Here is a 24,875-nt window from a genome sequence, read left to right as displayed (position 1 = left end):
TTTGCGAAGAAATTTTCCGTGTAAACGTTTTTGTACAAAATGAGATTGTAAAACGATCTGTTACAAGGATACGAATCTGTTTTCGTCATCAAAGAAAGTTAGACTAAGAGAGTGGGCAGTGCTCTTATTCTAAACAATCGTCGCGCTTGGTGATAAAACAGATGATAAAACGTTGTAACAAGTAACAAAGCGATAAGACATAATAATAAATTCCTGGCTCTCGCGCGATTGGCTCTCCACTCGAAAAGTTCATGTCGATGAGTGAAGAGATTTCGATATTGCACAGGCAATTCGAATGTACTACGTATAGGGTAGAGTGATCGATAAAAATCATTTAACAATGCTCGAACAATTTCATTTTCTGAACGTCTTAGGGGATCCATGTCATCATTCAGGCATATAAATTTTCTGAAATTATATGAATCATTTGAAACATTTTACCCTCGAGTTAATAAATTATGTAAACTTACTTCGGATCTCTACGGATTTCATCCAGAAGTTGCACAGTTAGAGACACATTGCTCGTCAACATTTCAAATATTTCATTTTTCCCCGCCTTAATTACTTCATGCGGATAGAGCTTCTTTTCGCCAAATTTAGCTTCAATCTTTTTTAAAACTGATTCACAGTTTGCTACCAACTCTTTAGATACAACGGGCTGCAAAGAACATTAAGAACGTATAATAATATCTGCAGAGTTCCTTTTCTGAAATTGATAAAAAGTAATAACATATATTTACAAGAGACGAATCCAAATATCTTTCTCCAGGCGGAGGATTTGACATTTCCGCGATATTTACAACGTTTGAACAATTTGTTATTGTGTTTTCAAATTCTACAACTAGACTATAATCGAGAGGTAGTGGGTACAATCTAGATAGAAGTGTTCTAATTTCTCTATCCGACCAAGTCCTGAAAGTACGAGAAACAATAATGATCAATGAACAATACAACATCATGAGACAAATATTGATATTGGAAAAAATACTTTACCCCGACTTATCCGTGTCAAATGCGTCAAATATCTCTCTAATTGGCACTTTGCATTTCTCACTTGTCAAGAAATAAAAATAGGAGAATGCGAATTGCATATCCTCCGAGTTTCTAACTTTGTGACTAGATGTTTTCTTGAATTCATTTTCAAATTTCTTTTGCATATCAGCAACGATCCATTTATCTATTAAATGAGGCATATGGGCAGGTACTCTTCTACGCTCGAATCTGTACGCCGTATTAAATATTTTGTTTACATACAACAAAGACTCGGCGTACGTATCCAGTTGTCTAGTTCTAAGTTTCCATTGATCAGAGTAATTCGGCTTACTATTCGTTTTTAAAGTTATATTAATTTGCGGTAAGTTCAAGTTATCCTCGTTTAAATAACGCTTCAACCGTATGCGTCTTTCGGTAAGATTCGAATTTTGAAATTCCATCGTATTCGACAATATATTATTTATCGTATGTGATAACTGTGACTTTTCAGTGGGCGTGATCTGGTCATTTTTACGATCATTATAAAAAAATTTATCAGTATAACTTGTGTACCTACTGGCGCTAAAATCGTGAGATTTATTTACATTAAACCTCGCGTATATAGTGTTATTTGGCATTGTTTGTTTAGTGAGCATTTCTGTACTATTCCACAGACCATTACTCTTGTTTCTTAATATATTTAGTAATTTTAGTCCATAATTGGTATTTTCTTGAGTATCCTGTAGAAACTTTTGTGGATAATCTCCTTCTTCGTCGAGAGCTTCGCTATCGGTAGGAACTGGTGTACTATCACAATCTCCTCCTATAATATAATTACTAAGATTAAAATAAATATTACTAAAGTGGGATGGGCGGCTACCCGAAGTCGAAGACGGGTCGGAAACCTGAAAATTTATGACATTCGGGTTTCCGAACAATATAAATTGTCGGGTTCCTGATCCGATTTCGACTTTGGGTACCTTTCCGGGTACTTGGCTATCACGAATTTTCGGGCCCCGACCCAAACCCGGGGAAAATACTCGACGCGACCCGAACCTGAATTTCCGGGTACTATCGATTTTTGTATTTTTCCAAGTTTGTTGCATAACTAGACATCCTTCTCTTTCAATAATTGACACTCGTTAGTAACGTAAAACATGCGCGACATTGTCCCTTAAACATAAATTAAATGCGTGGACTCGCGAAGAAATTATTGTTGAGTGAATGTGTAACTGTTAACATCAAATTCAGAACAAATTAAAAAACTATAGTGAGTAGCTACACAAAAATCCTGAGACTTTTATTTTATTCAAATCAATCCTACTATCTTGTAATTAATGTTAAACATTTATAACTTTGAAGACCAACTATTCAGCTAGATTTAAATATTTGAATTTCCAAGTACCCGTCCATCCCTAGTAAAGTGAAATACATTAATAAAGTGACCGATACCATCAAATTCACATAATGTTGTGTTGCAAGCAGGATCGCATGACCCATCGCCTACCCAGGCCCAAGGGCAAACATCCGAACAGTCGGGAACCCACCATGCGAGATACACTTTTTGGCCACCCGCTTGTGTAATGAAATCTTCGGGCCAGACTTCAGCTCCTAGCATTACGTCGTCATTGAAATATAAAAACTTATCTGAAATTCCAGGAATTCTGTAGGAGAGTGAAAAGTAATACATGAAGTTTAATATAAGTAATTGTTAAATATGATCTGAAACACGCAGCTTTGATGTTACCTATGAATATGACTTTCAATAGCAGGACTAGAAAATGTCGGTAGATCACTTTTGTTTAAAAAAATGTCTTCGTGGGTAATAAGAGTAACCCTAGGATTATCCATATCCAACCAACTTGGTATCTGGCCATTGGTAACGATGTACACATGCCTGACCCATGGTGCGTACATTTCCAATGAGCGTAACGAGTATCTTAGTTCATCTTTGTCGCTAAATCTAGAAGCTGCAGTGTTGACATCCAAAATAGGAACATGTTCTTTCAGACTCTTTAGGAAGATTGGATCGGAACCATTAACCCATGTATATACAACATCTATCGGGACATGTTGACATAATTTCTTTTGAAACGAGATTCCTAATATATTGTCGTTAAAAGAATGAAAGACTGCTTCGTATTTTTCTTTACTCCACGCCACCCAAATCTGAAACAATGGATACAATTAACTTAAGTTTATAATTATTTGAATTTTGACTTGTATCACCGTATGAATTTGATAAATCAGCTATAAACGAGCTATGAACGAGCGCGCTTTATATACTTGACTTCGTGACAAACAATAAGACAACAATTCTCAACAATTAACAAACGCTGGTGTCAAAACAAAAGCTTGATATTGTGGGTTTCCTAACCTCTCCGAAGTGAATAATGCCGATAAAAATGCAAGTAAACGCCATCAATATCACCAGCAACGAGTATTTGTACGAGAGTAGATCGTAACATCGACGCTGTAACAATTTCCATGTGCTCATTATATTAATGCAAAATCTACATGCGATTAGCATCGCTAAACACCGCCGTAAGAATCCATGTACCACTGTTTATATTTGCGGCTGATTTAGTAGACTGATTTCAGTCATTGAAGTCAATTGTGCCGGCACAATGACCGGAACAAGAAAACCGAAGTCAACTGATGGTATGGCGCTTTCAATTGCAGTATGTACAACGAATTATGAAAGCGTTTAGAGATTAAAAGAACAAATATATCTATTCATTGAATAATATGCATTTCAGGCTCAAATTACTTTTTTCAAATTTACAATTGGACTTTAGTAAAGGGAGAATTAAAATTTTCCATGTAGTAAGTAAAGATTTTGTCAAATGAATGAACGTGAGGTGAGGACTGTTGATACACAGTATTTTATATGCCCAGTAAACAAATGCAAATGTGCTCGGATTTTGGACGGGCAGCTGTGCGCGCGTAAGTAGGGCATTCTGCCGGCAGAAAGACGGGGCATCAGTCCGGCAGAATCCAGGACCGAGCGGCCAGCATTGTGCCCGGGCCCGGGCCGGGGAGATGTCCAGTCTTTGTGCCAGAGTGCCAGGCGTATGTGCGCACAACCAAAATCGAGCAGCTTCTAGCGACGTTCGGCCAGTATAATGCCCGTTACCTGCTCGCCAGGCTGGGCTCGATTTCTGCTCGAGGCAGGCCTGGCTGACTGGGTGGGAAGTATCTGTTGAGTTCACTAAAATGATGTCAGATTTTGAAAAATGTGAAAAAATAAGAATTGCAAAATAAGCACTACATTTACTTTTTCTATAAGTAAATTGTATAGTACTATTTATATATCGCCAGAATTTATTAAAACTCTCTATACAGTTCAAAAATCGTTTTCTTATTATCTCTCTCACTAATATACATATAATAATATTATATGTTCTCTTGTAACGCAATCAAGTTGCGTTGGGGGACTATTTACTTTCATCTTTACAACTTGGCTAAAAAACATTATACAGAGTGATATTTTCATAGTTTTATAAAAATGTTATGGTAAAAATAAAATACATCTTTCACTTCAACATTTTATTGTAATTATGCATATATCAATTGTACCGGCGAAAATTTCAACTGTTTAGTCGTTAAATATTTTTATATTATTTAAAAATATATAACTCTTTTCACAAAAATTATATTTTCTCCTTCGCAACAATTTTTCTTTCCTTATGTGGATGGTTTCTTTCTATTGGAAATGTAACCATGTGTGGCTATATACGTGTAATTATGAAAATTACTACACGTGTACCGTTCTCATTTTGTGTATTTTAGTATCTTGTAATACTTATGTTACAAAAATGGGTGTGTGTCTCCTGACGGTCAAATAGAGTTTTCCGCTTTATAATGTCTTCTAGTGCACAAAGACACTTTATTTAAACGCATATTCATTGTATTAGATGATTGCATAAGTTTGTGCCCGATTTGAAAATAAAATTCAATGGTTAAATTTTAAAGATTGGTTAAATTAAAATTAAAAAATGTTTCAATTTTCTACAATTAGAAAAGAATGTTGACTATATATGTGTAATTGATTAGTAAATTTTGTATTCTTTAAACTTTAACCATTGAATTTTATTTTCAAATCGGGCACGAACTTATGCAATCATCTAATATATTAATTACTAGTGCTACGACATTTGAATCAATTGCCCAATATATTAACTTGAGAGACAATAGTTTAGGATTGTAACGCCTACTATAACATCGAATTCGTGATTTAAAATATTAATTACAAGCTTTGATTCATGATAGAACATTCTCCTTTTGTCTTCCAGTCTCTAAAGCTACTTTTACAAAAATAAAATACGAAATTTGTCGTGATATTTTTTCCTTACTGTTGAGTAATAGATATTATCGGAATAAAATTGGTCAAGATTCAGTTAGTAAAACTTACCCCTTTTATATTACTTTCGTCATTATACCTATTAAAAATAGTATTTTTTCCTTATAGTTGGACAACATGTTACCAAAATAATAGAATCTTTTAAAATTACACATGTTCATCGAATATAATGTTATAAATTACTTAAATGTTTTGTTGATATATACAATATATAGTACACACAATTATTTTAGATCGTTTTGTATCAGAATCAAATTTGTAATTTTCATTATGCTTCAAATTAAAGATTAGCATATTTTTACAAAATCACTTATCTTCTACCAAGTTTTTTATTAGTTATTTGCAAACTTTTTGATATATAGAATACTTTAAAAACCGCTTTAATAATAATTGCTTTAAATTACTATCTACTGAAATACATGTAAAGGATAAAATATTTTATCAATGTCAACATAAAATATTCCCGTTTTTGTAAATTCTAAACTCATTGCTTAAATTATAACTGACAAGATTGTGAGATTAATATTTTGGTTATCGTTAACTTTGAAGTAGTTCGCGTTGAAGAATACGATTGAAAATCTTGAAGATGGTCATTGAGATTAGTAATAAATCATTTTCATAACTGAATGATAACATACTGTAAATTAAAATATTGATAATATTTCATAGTCGGTATGTGAAATCGAAAAGCATTCATTCAAACTTTTCGGAAAATAGAATTTCCCTGCACATTTTTCGCAGTATCACAAATTAAATACCAGCTAAATTAATTAACCCCGTGCACGGTTAGTATCGTACACCGTTGTATATGTACACAAAATATCCAGTCATGGCAGACTGTAATGGACGATAGCAAGATGAAACGGCCAACAACTATCTTTTATTTTACAGTTTTTTCGTCTAAACGAAATCGTCGAATGTTTTGGTCAGCGACCAAATACCCGTAATATTATCGCCAACAAGACGATTACACTGGACACTTGAATGAAACGATGAATTAAGTAAAATCTGGAATGAGAAGAATTATTGTTAACTCATCATGTAAATGTAAATAAGAATATAAATAAATACTATGACTTTCAAGGGTTAAATTAAGTTGGTAAAAGGTGGGCGGATGAGAATAAATGAAAAAGTAAATTTACACTGACTTGAAACCGATCGTTACGACTACTTATGAATAACAAAATTATCTTTCGAGTGAAGCAAATTTTTAACAACATTTTCTTGCGGTACGTACATTGACAGCCGCCCTCGTTGTTTATTCTGTTTATCGGGCGTGTCGTGCATAATGAACTTTTTAATTCCTAGCAAGTAAACGTGCGTAAATTTGTCCCAATCAAAATTGTCCATGGACGTGTTGAAGTTATCAGAATCCTTGAGCGTTTTCACTTTTCTCGTTAGATCGTCCATATTGCTCTGGTGAAATTTCCATTCGCGTATTGCGAAAAATTGTCCGCTAGCTATGGTCCTAGTCAGTCGTCTAGCGTATTTCAGCATTCTGAAACGCGATTTTTTTAATCACTTGAAAGCTTGCACCTAATCATAAGAATTCGAAGATATGCCCATTCGTAAGAATGAAATAAGCTAATTCATTTTTAATAAATACGTATACTTACACGGGTTTATGTCCCATAAGACCATAGAAGAAATCATAGACGAGTGCTGGGAAATATTGACAAGTGTACTTCAAAACCTCGACTGGGAATTTGTTCCTAGCGAGGGAGATGCCTGGATACCATACCAAATGTGTTACCGGTTCGAGTCTCGCGTATTTTACTGTAAAGCGAAGCAATTGACCCCATCTGAAAAATAAGAATACATATTGTTTTTACCATCAAAAATTAGTTCAGTATTGGATACAGTAGAATAAGCATCTCTGTGTACGAAAGATTAAGAGACTATGTATTTTAGAAACATCCGCAATATAATTATAATAGTAATTCATATTATGGTAATTCGTGAGAGATCTGAATTGCTCCCGTGGTTAGCAAATATTTATATAAAAAGATTAGTTCATTACGCAAAGGGATTCTTCGCGGTGCAGTTGTAAATTTTAATAGAATTGTTCTGTTCCATTGCACGGTGCCATGCGGCGCAAATCAAAGTGTCGACTACATAATCCACAGGTACCACGTCGATGGCCTTCTCCGCGAAGCACAGGGCTGATTTCAAGGTACCTCGGGCGACTTCCTTTAAAATACCTGCGAAAATCAAACAATCCTTTTAGATGTATGTATGCGTATACTACGTATACAAGATCATGTGGCAATAACACTGTACTATGCAACACCAAATTCCGAAAGTAAAATTGCTCTATCACGCAGCGTTTTCGGAAAACATTGATTTTAGTAAAAATGCATGATTGATGAAAAATTAGGTGTTACGCGAAGATTAAACATGCGAGACAAGTTCAGGTTTGAGTGAAAAGGTAGAGGGGGACTCTCCTTTATACATCGATATAGTCAATTATATATTTTTGTATTTTCTAATAGTTGTAAATGGTTGTTAAAGTTTGAAAAAAAGCCGACGCGGGTACTGTATACGCTCTATTTTTGTATTTATGTGAAAATCCCTTTATCTAGCAGGGATTTACTATACCGCATTGAATTCTACAGACATTTCTGGTAAAGAAACCATTCACAAAAAGTATTTAAATCGGTTAGTATATGAGCAGACAGTACCTGTAATTCCAATAGGAGTGTCCACCCATCCAGGATAAGGTTCTTCCATCGCAGCTCCGATTATACTGGGTCTGACTACAGCCAGTGGCAGTTTCGTAGCTTTCGCTAATAGCAATTGTTCTGCTAAATTTTTCGTGAACGTGTATGTGTTCGGGTGGTTCTCCAAAATGTTCTTTTCAAGTATATCGATCGTGCTGTCGTCTAGACCCTCACACATTTCGATCACTGTTGAAGGTTTCACTTTTGTGCTGTAATAAATGATCGAAATGATCGAAATTATTAAAACACGAATCTAAATTTCCCGTAGATCGAAGTGAAAACTTCTGTAGGCGCACCGTGTATACAATTGCTAGACAATGAATGAGTCTGATCCGTCACGCTTTGAGGTGAAACGCTATTCGGGTAAACTCGGGGTAGCCGATCTGTGCAATCGCCATAGAAGTTTTCACTTCGGTCGTGCGGTCTTAGGCGCACAGTATTGGTCTATTGTTAATTTTTGTTTCTAAACAAATTCTTAAACTTACGAACATTTTTCGATACTCTAATTCTACTATTATTAAGACAAGATACGATTCTAATATTACAACATATTGCAACATTATTCACATATAATCGAGAAATCTCTAAATGAGAATAGAATAGAAGAATATCGCGTAGTTCAGTGCTGAAAAGGTTAAACGACAAAGAAACGATTGAGCCAAATCAAATGATCCATGTGAACCATGAATCCATGATCGCATATGAATGTAAAAGACAGACACACAAGGATCTAGAAAGAGACGATCACAGCTGTGAAACGCGATCTACTAAAATGTCCTCCCTTCAAGGATCGACAACGGTCGAGCAACGATCAGCATTGACACTTACGTATAAATGGCTTCGTTGATTTCGTTCAGATTCGCGTTGCTATACGCTGTGCTAACGTGGATAAAGCTGATCAGGTTTTTCATGCTTTTGCATAGCTCGATCATACGATCTGTGCCCTTCGTGTTCAGATTGACGGCCACTTTCAATGGCTCGTCAAATCTCACAGTGGCCGCGCTATGAAATACTATGTTCACTCTCTGTATCAGCGTTTCCTTGTCCGCGGGCGAGAGGCCAAGGTCCGACATAGTAACATCGCCCTTCATAGGATGGATCTTGTTAAGGGCGGACGGATTTTCCGTTCGGAGTCTGTCGAAGACCTGTCAACAATCAATTTCCACCGTGCTAACAAGTGTTGTTATAACTTTACAGGATGATACTAAGTCGTTCAGAAAGTTCTGCGGATGTTTAGTTAAAAAACATTCAACCTACCAAGCTTTAAAAGTAACTAGTACATGTTCCCTTATGAAAATGATAAGATTGATTTTATTTAGACTTTGTGCAGCTCCTATTGTAATATGTGCTCCACTAAAGATATCTATAGAATCATTTATTGTGAAATTATTTTTATAAAAAATCTGGAACCGGTGATTTTGATCAGTGGTGGTAGGTTTAGTGTTAATATAATAGAAATATTTAATTATTATACGCAATTCTTTTCATAGAAAGAATGTTGTCCATCACGAATTCTTTTCAACAGTGTCATATGTCATATTCTCCAAATTTTCAGGAAATCCAATTCTTTTGGGAATTTCGAAATTTTCGGGAAACTCGATTCTTTCGGGAATCTTGCAATTTTCTGGAACCCGACCCGACTCGATTCGACCTTTTCCCGACTCGTCTCGCACACCCCTACAGTATATGTACCTATTTTGTAAAAACAAAAGTCAGAGCTTTCCATGAGCAATATCTGCAGAATTTCTAAACCCCGTTTAGTAAAACCCTACGTTAATGATGCTAAAGTCGATTGGAGTTAATAGACATTAACTAAAATTAATTTTGCTCGGCCATTTTTCAGGCGTAGTTGATTGCCACTCAAATCTGATTACGTTGTCCTTTTCCATGATTAATAATAAGGTCAAGGGAAAAAATTGGAAGAAAAAGGATTGCAGATCAGAATTGTCTTTAGTGTGATTAATATGGTTATTCAAAAGATTATGACGAAATTGATTTTGATAGACGAGATAATACGGTAAGATGTATATGTATATGTATAAAAGTTGTTTACGCTATTTTGTAGTAGCCGTGTCAATCGTTGATCGACCGTTTGACCTCTCTTCGGGCGGATTAGTATAAAAATGGCGATCAGACGCGAACACGAGCGTAACAGCTTTTCCACAAGAGCTTTTCCCAGAAAACCGGTCGCCCCGGTTATCAGTATCACCGAATCGGCGTAGAACGCCTCGATGGAGCTTCCGTGGATGAATCTTTCATCCTTCCTTTGCTCTTGGTTCGTTTGTACAACGGTGGCGCTCATACTAGAGGATAGCTGGTCCAGCGAAGACATATCATTGAACAATCTGAAACAATAAATGAGGGAATACAAAACTATGCGAAATTAAAAAAATTTATTTAATTAAAGAACTAAATAGTGTTAAGATTTATCACAATGATTATGTTGCATTTTGTTCTGAATGCAGCTAATATTATATTCATAATGCTAATAATCCGCTGTTTATAATTATTGACGGAAGGGATGAAATAAATCTTAACGGTTATTAAAGAATTACTAGATCGAGCGTCTATCATAGTTTATGTTACAGTAAATAAACTTCATTGAGGACGGTTAGGGTGAATTCTGTAAAAAATACTATGTCTTTTAATGTAACCTTTTTTCAGCGCGAAAAAAATTGTTTCGTTATTAGTGTGGGAATTGGAAGGTTTTGGTTAAAATCACACACACAACACAAGTTCATGTGTAAGATAACGCAAAAGAAAATATATTTAATTAGGATCTAACAACACTAAAGCTAAACTAAACTAACTACAGTAAATCTCTATATGTATAATAAAGTCCTCTATAAACGCAAAAAGGCCGTACAGGATAAACGAAAATATATATATCCTCCACTTCACACATATCGATGTGAACCACTACTAATGCGACGCGGAGAGTCGCATTCGTCGGCACAATTCAAAGACCCGCGCGTCCTCACAATGTAATACCAATATAAAATCTTTTTTATTATTACTTACTTTTTATCGAGCCTTGGCCAATATATTTGTGGCATTTTTCGGATTAAAATAAGACCAAACACGATATAATTTCAACTGTATTTAATGGTTTAATTGACGATGAACGTTTCGGGCGCAAGAAAGGACAGCGTATGGGAAAGAAAGAGATGCGGAGAGTCGCAGTCGCCGGCACAGTTTTATGGTACGCGTGTTCGCTGTCCTTGTGCCCAAAAATTTCATCGTCGATTAAACTACTAAATACAATTTGAAATTATATCGTGTTTGGTCTTATTTTAATCAGAAAAATGCCAGAAATAAATTAGTGAAAGTCCCATAAAAAAAATAATGAAGATGAAGAAGTTTTGTACATTCTATATTCATATAAAGACTATATTCGTGCCAATTTCGAATTTGTATCGTTATTCATAATACTTGTGTAATCAATTCGTATATATCTACTGTGGGAATAAACTCGGCTAGTTATGTACACAGCGTTAATTGACGAATAATTTTACACGATACGATGACTAACATTTATTTTACCGAATGATATATAACGATTAACGACTACTTTAGAATGCTCCTAGACTATTATTGCAACGGCTTTTCGACTTGACTCGACTACGACTTTCGAACTCTCTATCGCGCCGCCCGCTTGTCCTGTTTTATATGGCCCGGCTCCTTTGTCTAATATCCGGGCCAACGGTTGCTTGCTCTAGGTGCGATTCGTTCTCGCGTTTTTCCGAGCGATCGACAAAACATCGTACTTTTTAGATGCTGTTAAACGCTCAGTCAGCTGACCCGCGAGCGGGGCAATGCCTGCTACAAGAAAAATTTACTCGGTTTCGCATTCACGCAGTTCGCCTTTCCTCTCTCACACACACACGCACACATGTATCCACCTCACACTACATACATACTGTTGCTAGTGTAATATAGTAGGACCCCGATTAAACCGGCTTCATCGGGAGACAACAGCCCGGATAAATTAAGGCCCGATGGATAATCAAGACCCGAGGGAAATAATTAAAATGTACATTATATTCCAAAATGAATTTTTTATTTTTGAGAATTTATTTCCCTTCATAATATAATCATATTTAAACGCATATTTGTTTATAATCGGGATCCGGTTAATCGAGGTCCTACTGTATTAGAATATCAGCATAAATTGCACATCATTGTTTAGATATCAATTGTTTTATAACATTACTGGCTGTTCTAATATTTATGGACAGGGGAAGCGACAGTTAATGTGTCAACAGAAATTTATTGGACAACAAGTGATATAAACTGACAGCTAAACGAATTGTGCCTACAACGAGAAAATCCCCTAACATGTTCACTGCCACGCGAGTATATAGTATGTCTTGGCTTAGCAACTATAATGGAACTTTCATACTAAAAGCGAATAATGATAAAATACTGAGCGATGTTAATATGTTATAGTAATATTATAGGTATGCAGTAGATCGCACGTAATTTTTAAACAGACAATTGCAAAAATGAACTTATTTTTAGCGTTCTCAATCGAGTTCTTGATACATACTTATTAGTAGATTTTTATGCAAAATAAAAGTGTTCCGCATCCATTGCAAGAAACAGCGATTACTAATTCATCCTCTGAGTTTCAGATCTTGTTCGACAAAGTAACTTTCACCACTTTAAAATTTAAAAAATTGGTTCCTCTATACATATAGTACATAATAATTATCATAAACTTGAAAAACTGATCAGTCGATCTTTCGAAACATTTTCACAAAGTGCCGTGTACAAACTTGAAACAATTCTTAAAACTTACGAGGAAAAAGTGAAGTTCGCGACATGCGACAAATGACCACCACGCGATACCATTGTACCATAAAACACAACTGTCCACACGACTATTGTTATTGTATCTTTCAAAGTTTGTTGCGTAACTTGACATCCTTCTTTTCCAATGATTGACATTTCGTTAGTATCGTAAAACATGCGCGACACTGTCCCTTAAACATAAATTAAAAACGTGGGCTCGCGAAGAAATTATTGTCGAGTGAATGTTGGAACTTTCAACATCAAATTCAGACAATTCTTCAGTTTAAGTTCTCACTTGAAGTTGATTTTTATTTTATTCGAATTAATCCTACTATCTTGTAATTGATGTTGAACATTTATAACTTTACACAAAGATCAACTATCCATCTAGATTTAAACACTAACAAAAACTAAAGATAAAAATATTAACTGCAAAATTGATAATTGAAAGAAATTATTTTTTACTTTTTTATAAAAGCAATAAATAAGCTTTAAAATGATCTATAACAGACAATACGAGCAATAAGATTTATTAGAAATATGATGTGAAAAATTCGAAGTGCAAGAATTCGCCATTATTTTCGCACTCACCTAATACATGATTAGACTGCTGATTTTGATGCATAATAAACATTCTCCAAGTCGATTGTAAGAAAATGAAACGGAAGTGTGTCTCAAACAGTCGAAAATAAAAGAACAACATCCGCAGGTTTTAATCTCTTGTCACACAGTTTCGAATTTGAGTTCTTCATTTTTGTCAAATGTCGCTGTTTTGTAGTGATTGGTGACTACGTCACTAATAACAGACGTTTAAGATACAGTATCAACAAAAAAAAAGTAAGTTTGCATTTACTGCAATTAGCGAAAGATAAGACTGCTATTTTTTACATAAGACTAAATAACGACTGTACAGGGTTCACAAAATTATACATTCGCGGCCACCATTAGCGCGATTCTATACCTATAATTTGTTCGAAATTGACGTAAGAAACCCCCCGAAAAATTGAACTTGAACGTAAGAAACAAGGACACAAAACATTGTCGTTTTAATCGTGTCCTACTGGTCATGAGAACCAGCTTTGTGAGTGAAACCATGGATCGCAACTCAACCGTTCTCTTAAAAAATGATGTTGAAGTTCCCATAATTTTTGCAACTCCTTTGTTCGCTCTGACATTTCAATTGTTCAACAGATCTGAACTGTTGACCTGAGCGATAAACAATATCTTTCACTGCTCCCCAAAGGAGGAAGTCGAGCGGTGTCAAATCTGGTGAACGTGGAGGCCATAAGTGTGGTGCACTTCGTCGTTAAAAATCACATCGATCTGGAATTTCTGCTAGCCGTTGTCGCCTTCCACTAATTCGCACTGAATTTTTATACTCTATTTCCCGAACTAACTCGTAATTCCCCGCTGTTTCGTCAACAACACGTAACATCTCCAATTTCCATTTCCCGACTTTTCCCCGGAGCATTTACGGGGTTTCGCTACCGTGATACATTTAGTATCGTCTTGCGTTATTTCTACGCGCTTTCGCGCGTTCTTTGTTCGTTGTTTAAACATCGTATTTGTTATTGTCTGAACATTAAATCCTATTACACGTTACACGTGATCAATAGAACTTTTCGATTACCATCCTATTCTCCAAACTGCTATTTCCCTAACTATAAAATAAAATAATATTATGAACGAAGAAGTTGCCAAAAATTATAGGAACTTCAACATCAATTTTTAAGAAAACGCTCGAGTTACTGCCCATGGTTCCTCTCACAAAGGTGGTCTTCATGACCGGTAGAACACGATTGAAAAACAATTTTTTTTATTCAAGTTTTTCACGTCCAAGGTCAATCTTGCGGGGAGTTTCTTAAGTCATTTTCGACCAAATCGTAGGTGTAGAATCGCACTACTAAAATTGTAAAGACATTTATGGGGAATTATTCAATTCTGTGTCTCTGGACAAATACTACGATAAAAAGTCTGAATAAATAAATTCTTTCATTTTTGTAGACCAGCGTACGATAGTCACTTTTAGTGCTCCGTCGATCTGGTGTTAATCCTATCGGCTATTCTAGGATACTTGTTTGTCTTATGCATGGCTCGGTAATCGCGACGTTTGGCTTCCTTTTCATTGAGAATCAATATTCATGAATCGTGAAGTGTCGACGGCTATTAGGCTGCTCTCATACTGAAGCAACAACGAGCGACTTTTTGTTGACGGATCCATTTTGATCAAATATTTCAAAGGTATCATCTGGCTACGTAGATCCTGGGTATCATCATATATGTTTCAAAACATTGGTGAACAACTGTCTAAATGTAGCCATTGCCATTGCCATTTGATCACTTGTAAAAGTCGCTGCCTTTCTGAGTGTGTTAATTATACTCGATTATAATTACTGGATCTTTATGCAAAATGGGCATTTTCTGCATAAATTGTAAGAAGCAGGAGCTAACTACAAATATCTTCCCTTCTTCAATAATTTTAATATGTTGTAAAAAGCGTATTACACATTTTTAATCTTTGGATCTTTTTGGACATTTTTAATAATTGCGCATACAGTTATGATTTATATCATATATACGGAGATATCACTTCATATGGACTAATTTCTAAAATACTATATAAACGTTTAGGATACGTTTAGGCAAAATTTTCGGACTTGATAAAAATTGATAACCGATCACGTAAACGATCGCAGTGATGAATACTTCAAAAGATACGTAAATATCGTTTAGTAATCGTAACTCTCCAGCTATTCTCGTGTTAAGTAATCCGTTTAGTAAAAGACGATTTTCGCTCGAGTAAAGTGACATCCGTCTGTGTCATGTAATGCTTCATTCTTCTAGGACAAGGTTACTCCGCGCTGGTTTCTCTAAATCTTCCGTTTTACCGGCGTATATTAATTATAATTCATTAAACACTAAACCTACCGAGCCTTAAAAGTAACTGGCATGTGTTGTCTTATTTGGAATTTATATGCTCTAATAAATACATATATTTATATAATGCCATCTTTTTAATTTAGATAATTGGGAAGTAAAAAATCTAGAATCAAAGTATACGCGAATAAATATAATTTTATTTGTTTTGCAACGTACGTATTGATTTTTTCAAAGAAATATAATTTTACTGTGGAACTTCTCTTATTTTCTGCACGTGTATCCTAAGGAATTCCTTACTTAGTAGTTACGTATCTGTAATTTATGGAAAATCTAAACGTGCTACGTATACAAATGTGCATACAACATTGCAAATTTACAGTTGCACTTCTTCCTGTTCACTAATACCTATTCGATCGAACTACATTTGTTTATGATTATGCATGATTTGTTTTGTTGCGGAGGGAATGAACGGAGAATAGTAATGTTTTGCAATAGGTGTGGGAAGATTATTCACGCGGCAAGAAAACACATAAAGCCTTTAGGAATGAATTGACCGACCTGTACTTGGTTACTTTAGATATCGACCGGTCCTCCATTCCACAACCTACATTCAATGCAGTCAATGTACATATGTCATGGACGAGACGCAATGGCTAGCTTTTGATAGTCGACGTTGGAAATATTTCTAAACTGACCAATTTTGCGTATCGATAAATTGTAGGCGATTTCTATAGATTATACAAATTAATTCGCGATTTTCATGAATTACAATTGTGACCATTGTCAAAGATCACAGGAATATTAAGAGGAATTTAAGGACATCATTATATAACATTCGACTATTGTTATAACTATTCAAAGAAAGAGTGCATTCTTATTTAATTCCTGTTCCTGGCAATCGACCTACAACCTTTCTATTTTGCATAAAAATCCGCAGTTCGTTCATTGCTTACTTGTAAGGTGGAATAAATGCATAGCAAGAGATTATTTTGCAAAGTAGAGTGTGCTAAAGCTGTATGCGAATGATCAATAAATTCACAAGAAGAAGGCTAGGAATTAATTTCTACACCTAATGCAGATGGAATAACTTTGCAGAAAATGGTGTAGATTATTTCGAAAAGTAGAATGTATTTTAGATAAAGGCAAATGATCAATAAATTTACAAAAAGAAGGGCAGGAATTAATTTGTACATCGAATGCAGATGGAACAAATGCATGCAAAATGGTGTAGATTGTAGATTATTTTGAAAAGTGTTTTAGATGTTTGCAAACGATCAACAAATTCATGATAACAGGGTCATGAATTAATTTGTACACCTAGTACGTCGATTATTAAAAAGTGCGTATAAACTGATCTCTTCAACGAGATCGTGTAACGTACGCGTGCAACGACTTTCTCTCATTGTCAGTACCTCCTTCGTAAACAAATCTTTGCGTAACAGGTTGACTGTGGTCCTTTACCGTTGCTCTCAAGTCTCAAGTGCACGTATTTGACACTGTCGAGACAGCATATCGTCGCGACGATATCGTGTACCGACCCGCTGCGTCGGCACGCTCTTTGGCATACCTTGAGACTCGAGGAGAAAGTGGTCGTGGAGCAGGAATCGATATACATATGTAACTCGCTCCCTCGCACGATTATTTCTCGTTGTAATCAACGCTATAATTTAACGCTGTGCCTCGTGAAAAAAATGTTCAACATTTCTCGATGTCGGAAAGATTAATTGTCACGAATTTGTACTACATATCTCTTCGATCAACAACGTACTTCACTTTTTGAGTGAAAGAGGGCCAGGTGGGACCATTTGAATACAGAACACGGTGAAAATTATGGCAAAAGTGAGATACCGAAAAATGTAACTCTGATTGTGAGAAAGGGATAAATTGAAAATAAAAAAATGACTTTGTTAAAATTTGGATTAAAATTTGACATTTTAAATGAAAGACATGGGGTTGGATAAATTCACTTACTGAAGTTCACATTACAAAACAAAGCGAGCTAATAAAAACGTGGTAATAAATATTGTATTCACAAAATTTTCAAATGTGAATTTATCTCATCCAGAGACATTTGACATTTACTTTTTCAACTATACGTAGACAGACAATTCCCTAATCAGAAATTACAAAGTATTATACATTACTGTGTTCTAGTCCACTTTGCACAATTGTACTAATTACAAATTATAAAGAAAATATTTTGCCACGTTTTAGACAGTCTTCTCATATGCTTATAATTATTAGAAGTACTTACGTAATCCACACTGTATTTTTATGTGTGTGATTCACTCTGTACGCAGACTATAGATCGTACTTTATCGTCATAGTGGACCTATAGACTTTCAAACGGTGCGATTATAACGTATTATGTGCAACGTCCCCAAACGTTTCGACGCTTTGAAAGGTGTCTGACTTTTACGTCAGTGAAACGTTCACCGTTTTTGTATAGTATACATATGTGTTCTATAGAATAACGTCAGTGAAACGAAACATTCTACGATTTTATCATGTCTACATTTTTCCATCTACTTTGCATTATATTTCAAATTTCACCCTTCTATTCAATCCACCCTCTGAAACTTTAACAAATGGAACACTTTTCATTATCATTGACATTAGAGCAATTTTAATTATTCCGAGGTATTCAAGTATTTAAATAAGACTGGTTGTTAGTTCAAAAAATTTAAATATAAGACCGGCTATTATTCTAAAATGAATTTATTTTAACCCCTCGCAAAAGAAATTCGCACTGCAAAGAGTTAATGGTATGTAATTGACATTGACTGCTTGAAATCATGAATGGACAATTATGAATGGGGAGTAGTTATGAATGAACTTTTAATTATTGGCGGTCTAGTAACTATTGGTCACTTCTTCTTAGTCTTGAATGTTTATAAATTTTAACTCTCCTCAATACTCCTCGATATTCCTCAAGACCATTTACAAAATATGTGAAACGTATTTTTCGAGGTATTTTTCCTAGACACGTTAGTTTCTTTATTATTTCTGATAGAGTGATTATTAATTGCGATGATTTTCGAAAAATTGAGCAAACTGGACTAAACTGGCTGAAATGGCGATTTTTATTGTCTCGGTTAAAATGGACCCAAGCTCCGCTCCGCGAAAAACGATGGGAGTTTAATTTATTCAATAAATTTTCCACTGGTCACAGGACTATCGATCAAGAGAAAACATGACGCCGACAACGACGACGAGGAAAAGAAGGAAGCTCGAAATAAACGTCTTAATAGAACTCACCCTATCTGACACGGGGGTGAGTACCGTCCCGGTGCGATATGTCCCTCTTCCTCGATCTTTCGAGATGCGAGGCTCGTAACCTTTGGAATTCGTGAAGCCGGGGTTGCGCACCCCGAAACATCGCCCTTGAGATACTTTTCCACTGTCACTCTCACACCTTTCCTTCACCGTTTCCCCTTTCGCACGATACACAGCCCTCTCTGTTCAATTCTCCTCTGTACCGTTCCGTTTCCGAATAATATCGATAGAGATTTACAGATATCTCGTTGAAGAGGTTCTCGAAGTGACAGAAGGGTCGTCACTGGCATTGAGGACGATCGTCAGGTGATTCTACGCGGCTGCGCAACTGCCAACCAGCAGATGACGACACCCGCAAGGGTTGCTTTTCGAATGTGGCCTGTTGCGGTCTCTTATACAATACTTTTGCAATAGTCGTGACCACCACCATTCACTTCAATCAAAATCGAAATTACTATTGCAAAACATTCGTACCCGATTTCCGAAGACGCCGGAACTATCTTTAACACGTTAGCTGTCACATCAGTCACATGTGACTGACACCAATCTTTGTATTCAGATAAACTGAATTTTATTCGGATTTTTAGGATGTAAAAAGTTTAAAGTAACATTCGACGGCCTGCATGTTTCCATTGAGAACTTGGATTTTTTCACAAAAAAATTGAGATGTATATGTATACAACTAACATGTGACGCAGAATTCCCAAGTTCGTCCCTGGTCACCGTAATTGTCACCTCGCCCCTCCGAAAGTTAATTAAATTACTATGGCTTCATAGGAATTTTTGGGGTTGAAAGTCGGCACTTTAAAGAACATCACGCAGTTCCTATGAGAAGGAAAGCAGCAGCTTGTAGAACGTCGGGAGACAAAGTAGTACAATTTCAATAATTGCAAAATAGAGAATATCAAATTCGTCATTTAGGTGGGTTCGGTAGTTCTAGTGTTATAATAAATCTCTGGGGCTAAAATATTGAAATTGAATATAAAGTGACAATTGTTTGGTCAATTTTTGGGTGGTAATATAAATCCAAATGGTAAATGCGTCTTTGTATTAACAAATTGTTTTAGTTATAGATTTCTCGACTAGATGGTGCTACTTACAGGATGGCGTAGGTTAGGGGTGGTTACAGATTGAATGAAGCAACAGGTATGTCACAATACTATGCAAGTACGAATAAGAACTACAGTGCTACTTGAGTGCGGCTCTTTCACTAATGACATGCTTAAAATCTATTTATTTGAATGGTATTTGTATAGAATTTTAACATGCACTCAATACTGATTGTTGTCAAGAAATTCGTCTCTCAAAAGAAATCTAAATTGTTGTACTGCCGACATTTGGCTTTTTTGATTAATGAGCCGATTACTGTACTAGGATGATGCATAAATCCTCATGAGACTGCTGTAAGCAGAATTTTTAAATTAAAAGTACGAGAAAAATTTTTGCACATTTTTTAGGTAAAAAAATGGGTCTTTAGACACGATCGTACTATTTGCTTTTACGAAATTATCACAATTTAACCAAAAATAGTGTTTAAATAGTTTTTGGATCAGCTGTACAGATAATTTCATTTGAAAAAAAAGCAACAAACTAATGTGTCAGCTTATTAGTAAAACCGCTATGAACAGTGACTTTACAATTGCCAAAATATTTGAATTATCAGCTAATAAAGGTTGCTTTCAGAGAAAAGGAAAACAAAAATTGATCGATCTAGTAATTTTGACGTTTCTTCCTGTTTCTAATTAAATCCACTTTTCATACTTCTGCATCGCAGCGTAAAAGCTCACAGATGTGAATGTAATTCTCTACGCAATCGTACTTAATGAATGATTGCAAAAGTAAACCAATGGAACGTCGCGTCGCATTTGTGTGTGCTGTTTAGACAACGTTGTAATGACATGAAAGGAAATAATCACCCGCGACGACTGATTTAAAACAGAAATTCATAATTAAAGACGCTGGCACCACCTGTTCCGCAAATTTCATTACCGCTCTGTCTGCTTTTCTTTGCTGAAAGATGCTTCTCAAGAGATTCGAGAAATTAATCTCAACGACATTTGCTTCTCTTAATTGCTTGCAAATTGCAGCGGCGGCGTCTAAGTATTCGTGCTGCGTCCCCGAGTTTCACTTCAACGTTGGAACACTTTAGTTCTTTATGCGCACATTCGACGGTAAAGATGCAATTTCTTTCGGCTTGCGTAAGAGGCGCAACTGTCTCCTCAAGAACATCATTAACAGCTGCGTGGATTGTTTAAGATTGGCTCTATTTTAATGTCCACATTCATTCTGACGGGAATCCGAGAATTTAATTATCTTTTAAATTAAAGATTAAAATAAAATCTTTTTTTGTACATAACAGAACACATTTGACTGTTGTCTAAATGAAATCAGGAGACGGCGTAACGTAAAAAACGACATGAACGTAATAATGAAAGAATTTATACTGAAGTATAATAGCAAAAGTGTGGACCTGTAAGTCTATCGTGTATACATATAACATGTCACATGATTAGATCACACGAAAAATGTAGATGTAAGTATAGTGAGTCACTTATGACGTTCGATGCTACATACAGTGGGTAACGAAAGTATTCGAACGCCCTTTAAAACAAAATAACTTTTTTATAATTGCACCAAACTACCTGATTTTTAGCTCGTGTGTATGTCAATCGATTTCGATGAGATTTTCAGCATGTGTGTAACTACTATACATAATAGATCTACAAAACATATATTTTAAATTTTCATTATGGGCGCAAATAAAAGATTTTTAAAAAATGCCTCTTTTATTCTTGCATGTAGCCTTGTAAATTATAATTTTTTGAAAATAATTTTTGCATATCATTTCGTAAACCAATACTTCTAATTGATTATAAAAATTAGGTCGTTTGGTACAATTATAAAAAAGTTATTTTGTTTTAAAGGACGTTCGAATACTTTCGTTACCCATTGTACTTGCCGTAATATTTTCTTCACAGTTACAGTGATTGAAACGTCTTTCGAAGAGGAAAAAAAAAATATTTTTCGTATAGCTACATTTATTTTAATGCTTAAATATTGATTAGAAATGAATCAAATTTTATTTCATTCAAAAAGAAAGGCGGTAATATTCATACTTGTTAGACTTTGTTTAAAATCATCATCACGAGTGTTATTTAATGTGTAAATAAGGAAGACTTGTTAGACTTTGTTTAAAATCTTGATCACGAGTGTTATTTAATGTGTAAATAAAGGAGACTTGTTAGACTTTGATTAAAATCTTCATCACGAGTGTGACTCGTTAAAATACGGCAAGTGGTTAAACTAGAAAAACATTGTATCCATTTACTATGTCGCTAACGACTCCAATGTTATTTAATGTGTAAATAAAGAAGATGAAGAATAATTCAGTAATATAAATTCCTCGAGAAAAAGTGCAGGAGAAATTTGCAAACGCGATGTCGGGCCTCGGTGTGTCAATGCGAACGATTTATTTGACGGCGAGGACCAGTTTTCGAATTTCACTTTTTTTTACCAAAAACGATCTCCGGGAGATATCAGCCTGAGTAACCGGCTTAATAAATACAGCTGTGCATTACATGAACGCTGACCGAGAAAGTTGTTCCGCGTTGCATCAAGGAAAGGACGCATATACAAGGTTATGTAATGATTCTCGTGCAACCCCTTTCTCTTGTGTCAGCCATATTTCTTTCATTGCTGTTTTCGCAAGGCTTGTTCATATTGCTATCAATTTCTTCCTTATCAGCAGTAAGGCCTTCATGTACCTTATATTATCGCTTCAATTTGTAACATATTGGACCAAAAGTGTGTCTTTTATTTTGTTTTTTTTTTATGAATATTGAACCACGTACACTACTGTGCAAAAGAAAAAAAGCACCCAGTATAATTATAAGATATAATGACAAACAATATCTTCATGTAGAAATTGTATTGCACAATGACTGATTTATTGCATTTAAAGTATTAGATAATCCGCAATACATAACACTTTTATTCGTAGAACTATTCCATTAAACAGTGGAATCCTTTTTCAAAACTTACTGTGTTCTTATTTGATTTGTTACGCTTTTCTATTAAATATACTTCTTTCTCTTTTGCACAGCTCTGTATATTGTTGGACTATTTTTTTCAACGAAATTATCAAAGTTCTGATATCGAGAATTTCTCGTTAATGTAATATTTAAATCGTTTTTGGATCCACTGTAGATATTGTTGTATGTATTAGGTCGGAAGAAAGTTCTTACGATTTTTGTTATTTTGATTTTATAATAAAAACCTCAAGAACTTTCTTTCCAACCTAATATTTAATCTCTCTACCGTCTTCAATGTCACCTACTCATTTTTATTATAACTGAATATTTTTTATTCGGAACACCTTAGGTATAAAACGGTTTCCTATTCCTGTGTCGAAGACTACGAAGATGCTGTATCATTCTAGTGATTTATTTATTATAGTGCAAATTTATTTTGGAAGTGTCAGTATCGATTAACATACCCGCGTCAGACCGTTTGGGCTCTACCTTAGAAACAAAGAGCATGAAAACAGAAATACGACTACTGTTATATTACGTGTTGTTAGATCGAATATTTACTAGATATTAACGTATTAAGTGAGTGGATGTTCGCCATTTGTTAAAAATTCATTTTCACCTACTTTATCAAGATTCATTGATCTTCTCAGTGCATCTAGTCACGCAAGCTTCAATTGAAATTAATCACTAGATCGCGGATCTTCATTCAAAATAAAAATTTTCTGCACCAATCGCGGAGTGGAATAAAAATTTATTTCGTCTCTCAATAATTTTAAAAAATTATACGGAATATTAAACACGTGGATCTTTAAAATAGAAAAAAATGCGTCTTCTCTTGCAATAATTTTAATAAATAGAAAACAATACGACGTCGTTCGATTCTTTGAATGTCCTCACAGTTTTATGTTTGATTAACACTAAACTTACCGAGCCTTAAACGCAACTGGTATAAAAATGACAAGATTAATTTTATGCAGACTTTGTGCGGCTCCTAATTGTAATACATGTTCCAATAAAGATATCTGCACCATCATTTTTCATGAAACCATATCATATCAATAATTGCAAAATAAAAATTCTGGAACCGGTCATTTTGACCGGTGGCGGTAGGTTTAGTGTTAATCTAGTTTTATGATAAATGCATAAAATCCGCAGTTGATTAATGACCGATCGAATCACATTTTAACAGTTTCAACTAACTTTTAACTCACGTTGTCACTTGTGTCACAAAACGCATGAGACTGACGATCACTGATATATCGAGCGTAAATCGCCGAAATGAAGAAATGAAGTTTTCGCGGTATGAAGATGGAGAGAATCAAAACGAGGAAGTCGAGGTCCTTACCGATCACTGGTTGTGTACGTGTACACTATTCAAAGGAGAGAGAGCGAACTTAAAGAACGGGATACCACTTCGTAACACCTTTCCTGTTCAACTGAGATCAGGCCCAGCATCGGTCTCCTCTAAATAGTTTCTGCAGGTAAATACAATCGCCCCTTCTACTGATCCGTCGTGCCTGATGCGCGAACACCCCCGACTGCACGTGAACTGACACTGATCCCGGTGAAGGTGAAATTGTGGTAGAGTTCGGCAAAAATTTAATCAACGACTGACGAATAAATTTCTATTTCAATCGTTAATCACAATTAATAATTAATCTCCTAGTTTAGTCATTAATTACGGTCAACGATTAAATACTTATAAATCGTTATTTGCGATTAACGATTAAATACTTATTATATCGGGAATAACGGTTAAATTTCTACTTTAGACGTTAATTGGGAATAACGGTTAAATTTCTACTTTAGTCGTTAATTGCGATTAACGATTACATTCCT

General features: G+C 35.2%; 2 protein-coding genes across 9 annotated transcripts; both read right to left on the bottom strand.

Moving 5' to 3' along the window:
* Positions 1-78: 78 nt before the first annotated feature.
* Gnptab (N-acetylglucosamine-1-phosphate transferase subunits alpha and beta) lies at positions 79-3,865 on the bottom strand. Of its 2 annotated transcripts, none has more exons than XM_076421499.1 (7): positions 3,350-3,865; positions 2,720-3,141; positions 2,425-2,636; positions 994-1,795; positions 741-912; positions 471-658; positions 79-408 (listed from the first exon to the last, which is right to left on the bottom strand). In XM_076421499.1, exons 1-7 carry the CDS (start codon positions 3,500-3,502, stop codon positions 99-101), a joined length of 2,259 nt encoding a protein of 752 aa, XP_076277614.1. In that variant the 5' UTR covers positions 3,503-3,865; the 3' UTR covers positions 79-98. The 2 variants fall into 2 exon arrangements, with proteins under 2 accessions (XP_076277614.1, XP_076277615.1); XM_076421500.1 differs by lacking the exon at positions 3,350-3,865 and adding an exon at positions 3,202-3,343.
* Positions 3,866-4,506: 641 nt separating this feature from the next.
* LOC143207737 (putative fatty acyl-CoA reductase CG5065) lies at positions 4,507-24,510 on the bottom strand. Of its 7 annotated transcripts, none has more exons than XM_076421503.1 (9): positions 24,382-24,472; positions 18,988-19,438; positions 10,109-10,400; positions 8,884-9,200; positions 8,017-8,264; positions 7,356-7,536; positions 6,952-7,137; positions 6,573-6,833; positions 4,507-6,343 (listed from the first exon to the last, which is right to left on the bottom strand). In XM_076421503.1, the coding sequence occupies exons 3-9, from the start codon at positions 10,385-10,387 to the stop codon at positions 6,262-6,264; spliced, it is 1,554 nt and encodes a 517-aa protein (XP_076277618.1). In that variant the 5' UTR covers positions 10,388-10,400; positions 18,988-19,438; positions 24,382-24,472; the 3' UTR covers positions 4,507-6,261. The 7 variants fall into 7 exon arrangements, with proteins under 7 accessions (XP_076277618.1, XP_076277616.1, XP_076277619.1 ...); XM_076421501.1 differs by lacking the exons at positions 18,988-19,438; positions 24,382-24,472 and adding exons at positions 12,857-13,040; positions 13,441-18,968; XM_076421504.1 differs by lacking the exon at positions 18,988-19,438 and having other exon boundaries at positions 24,382-24,510.
* Between the last annotated feature and the right edge of the window lie 365 nt (positions 24,511-24,875).

The sequence above is a fragment of the Lasioglossum baleicum genome, chromosome 4 (genome assembly GCF_051020765.1).
Source record: "Lasioglossum baleicum chromosome 4, iyLasBale1, whole genome shotgun sequence".
In the NCBI taxonomy this organism is placed as follows: Eukaryota; Metazoa; Arthropoda; class Insecta; order Hymenoptera; family Halictidae; genus Lasioglossum; species Lasioglossum baleicum.
The sequence above is the reverse complement of the archived record's forward strand: the minus strand, read 5'-3'. Positions and strand labels throughout refer to the sequence as shown.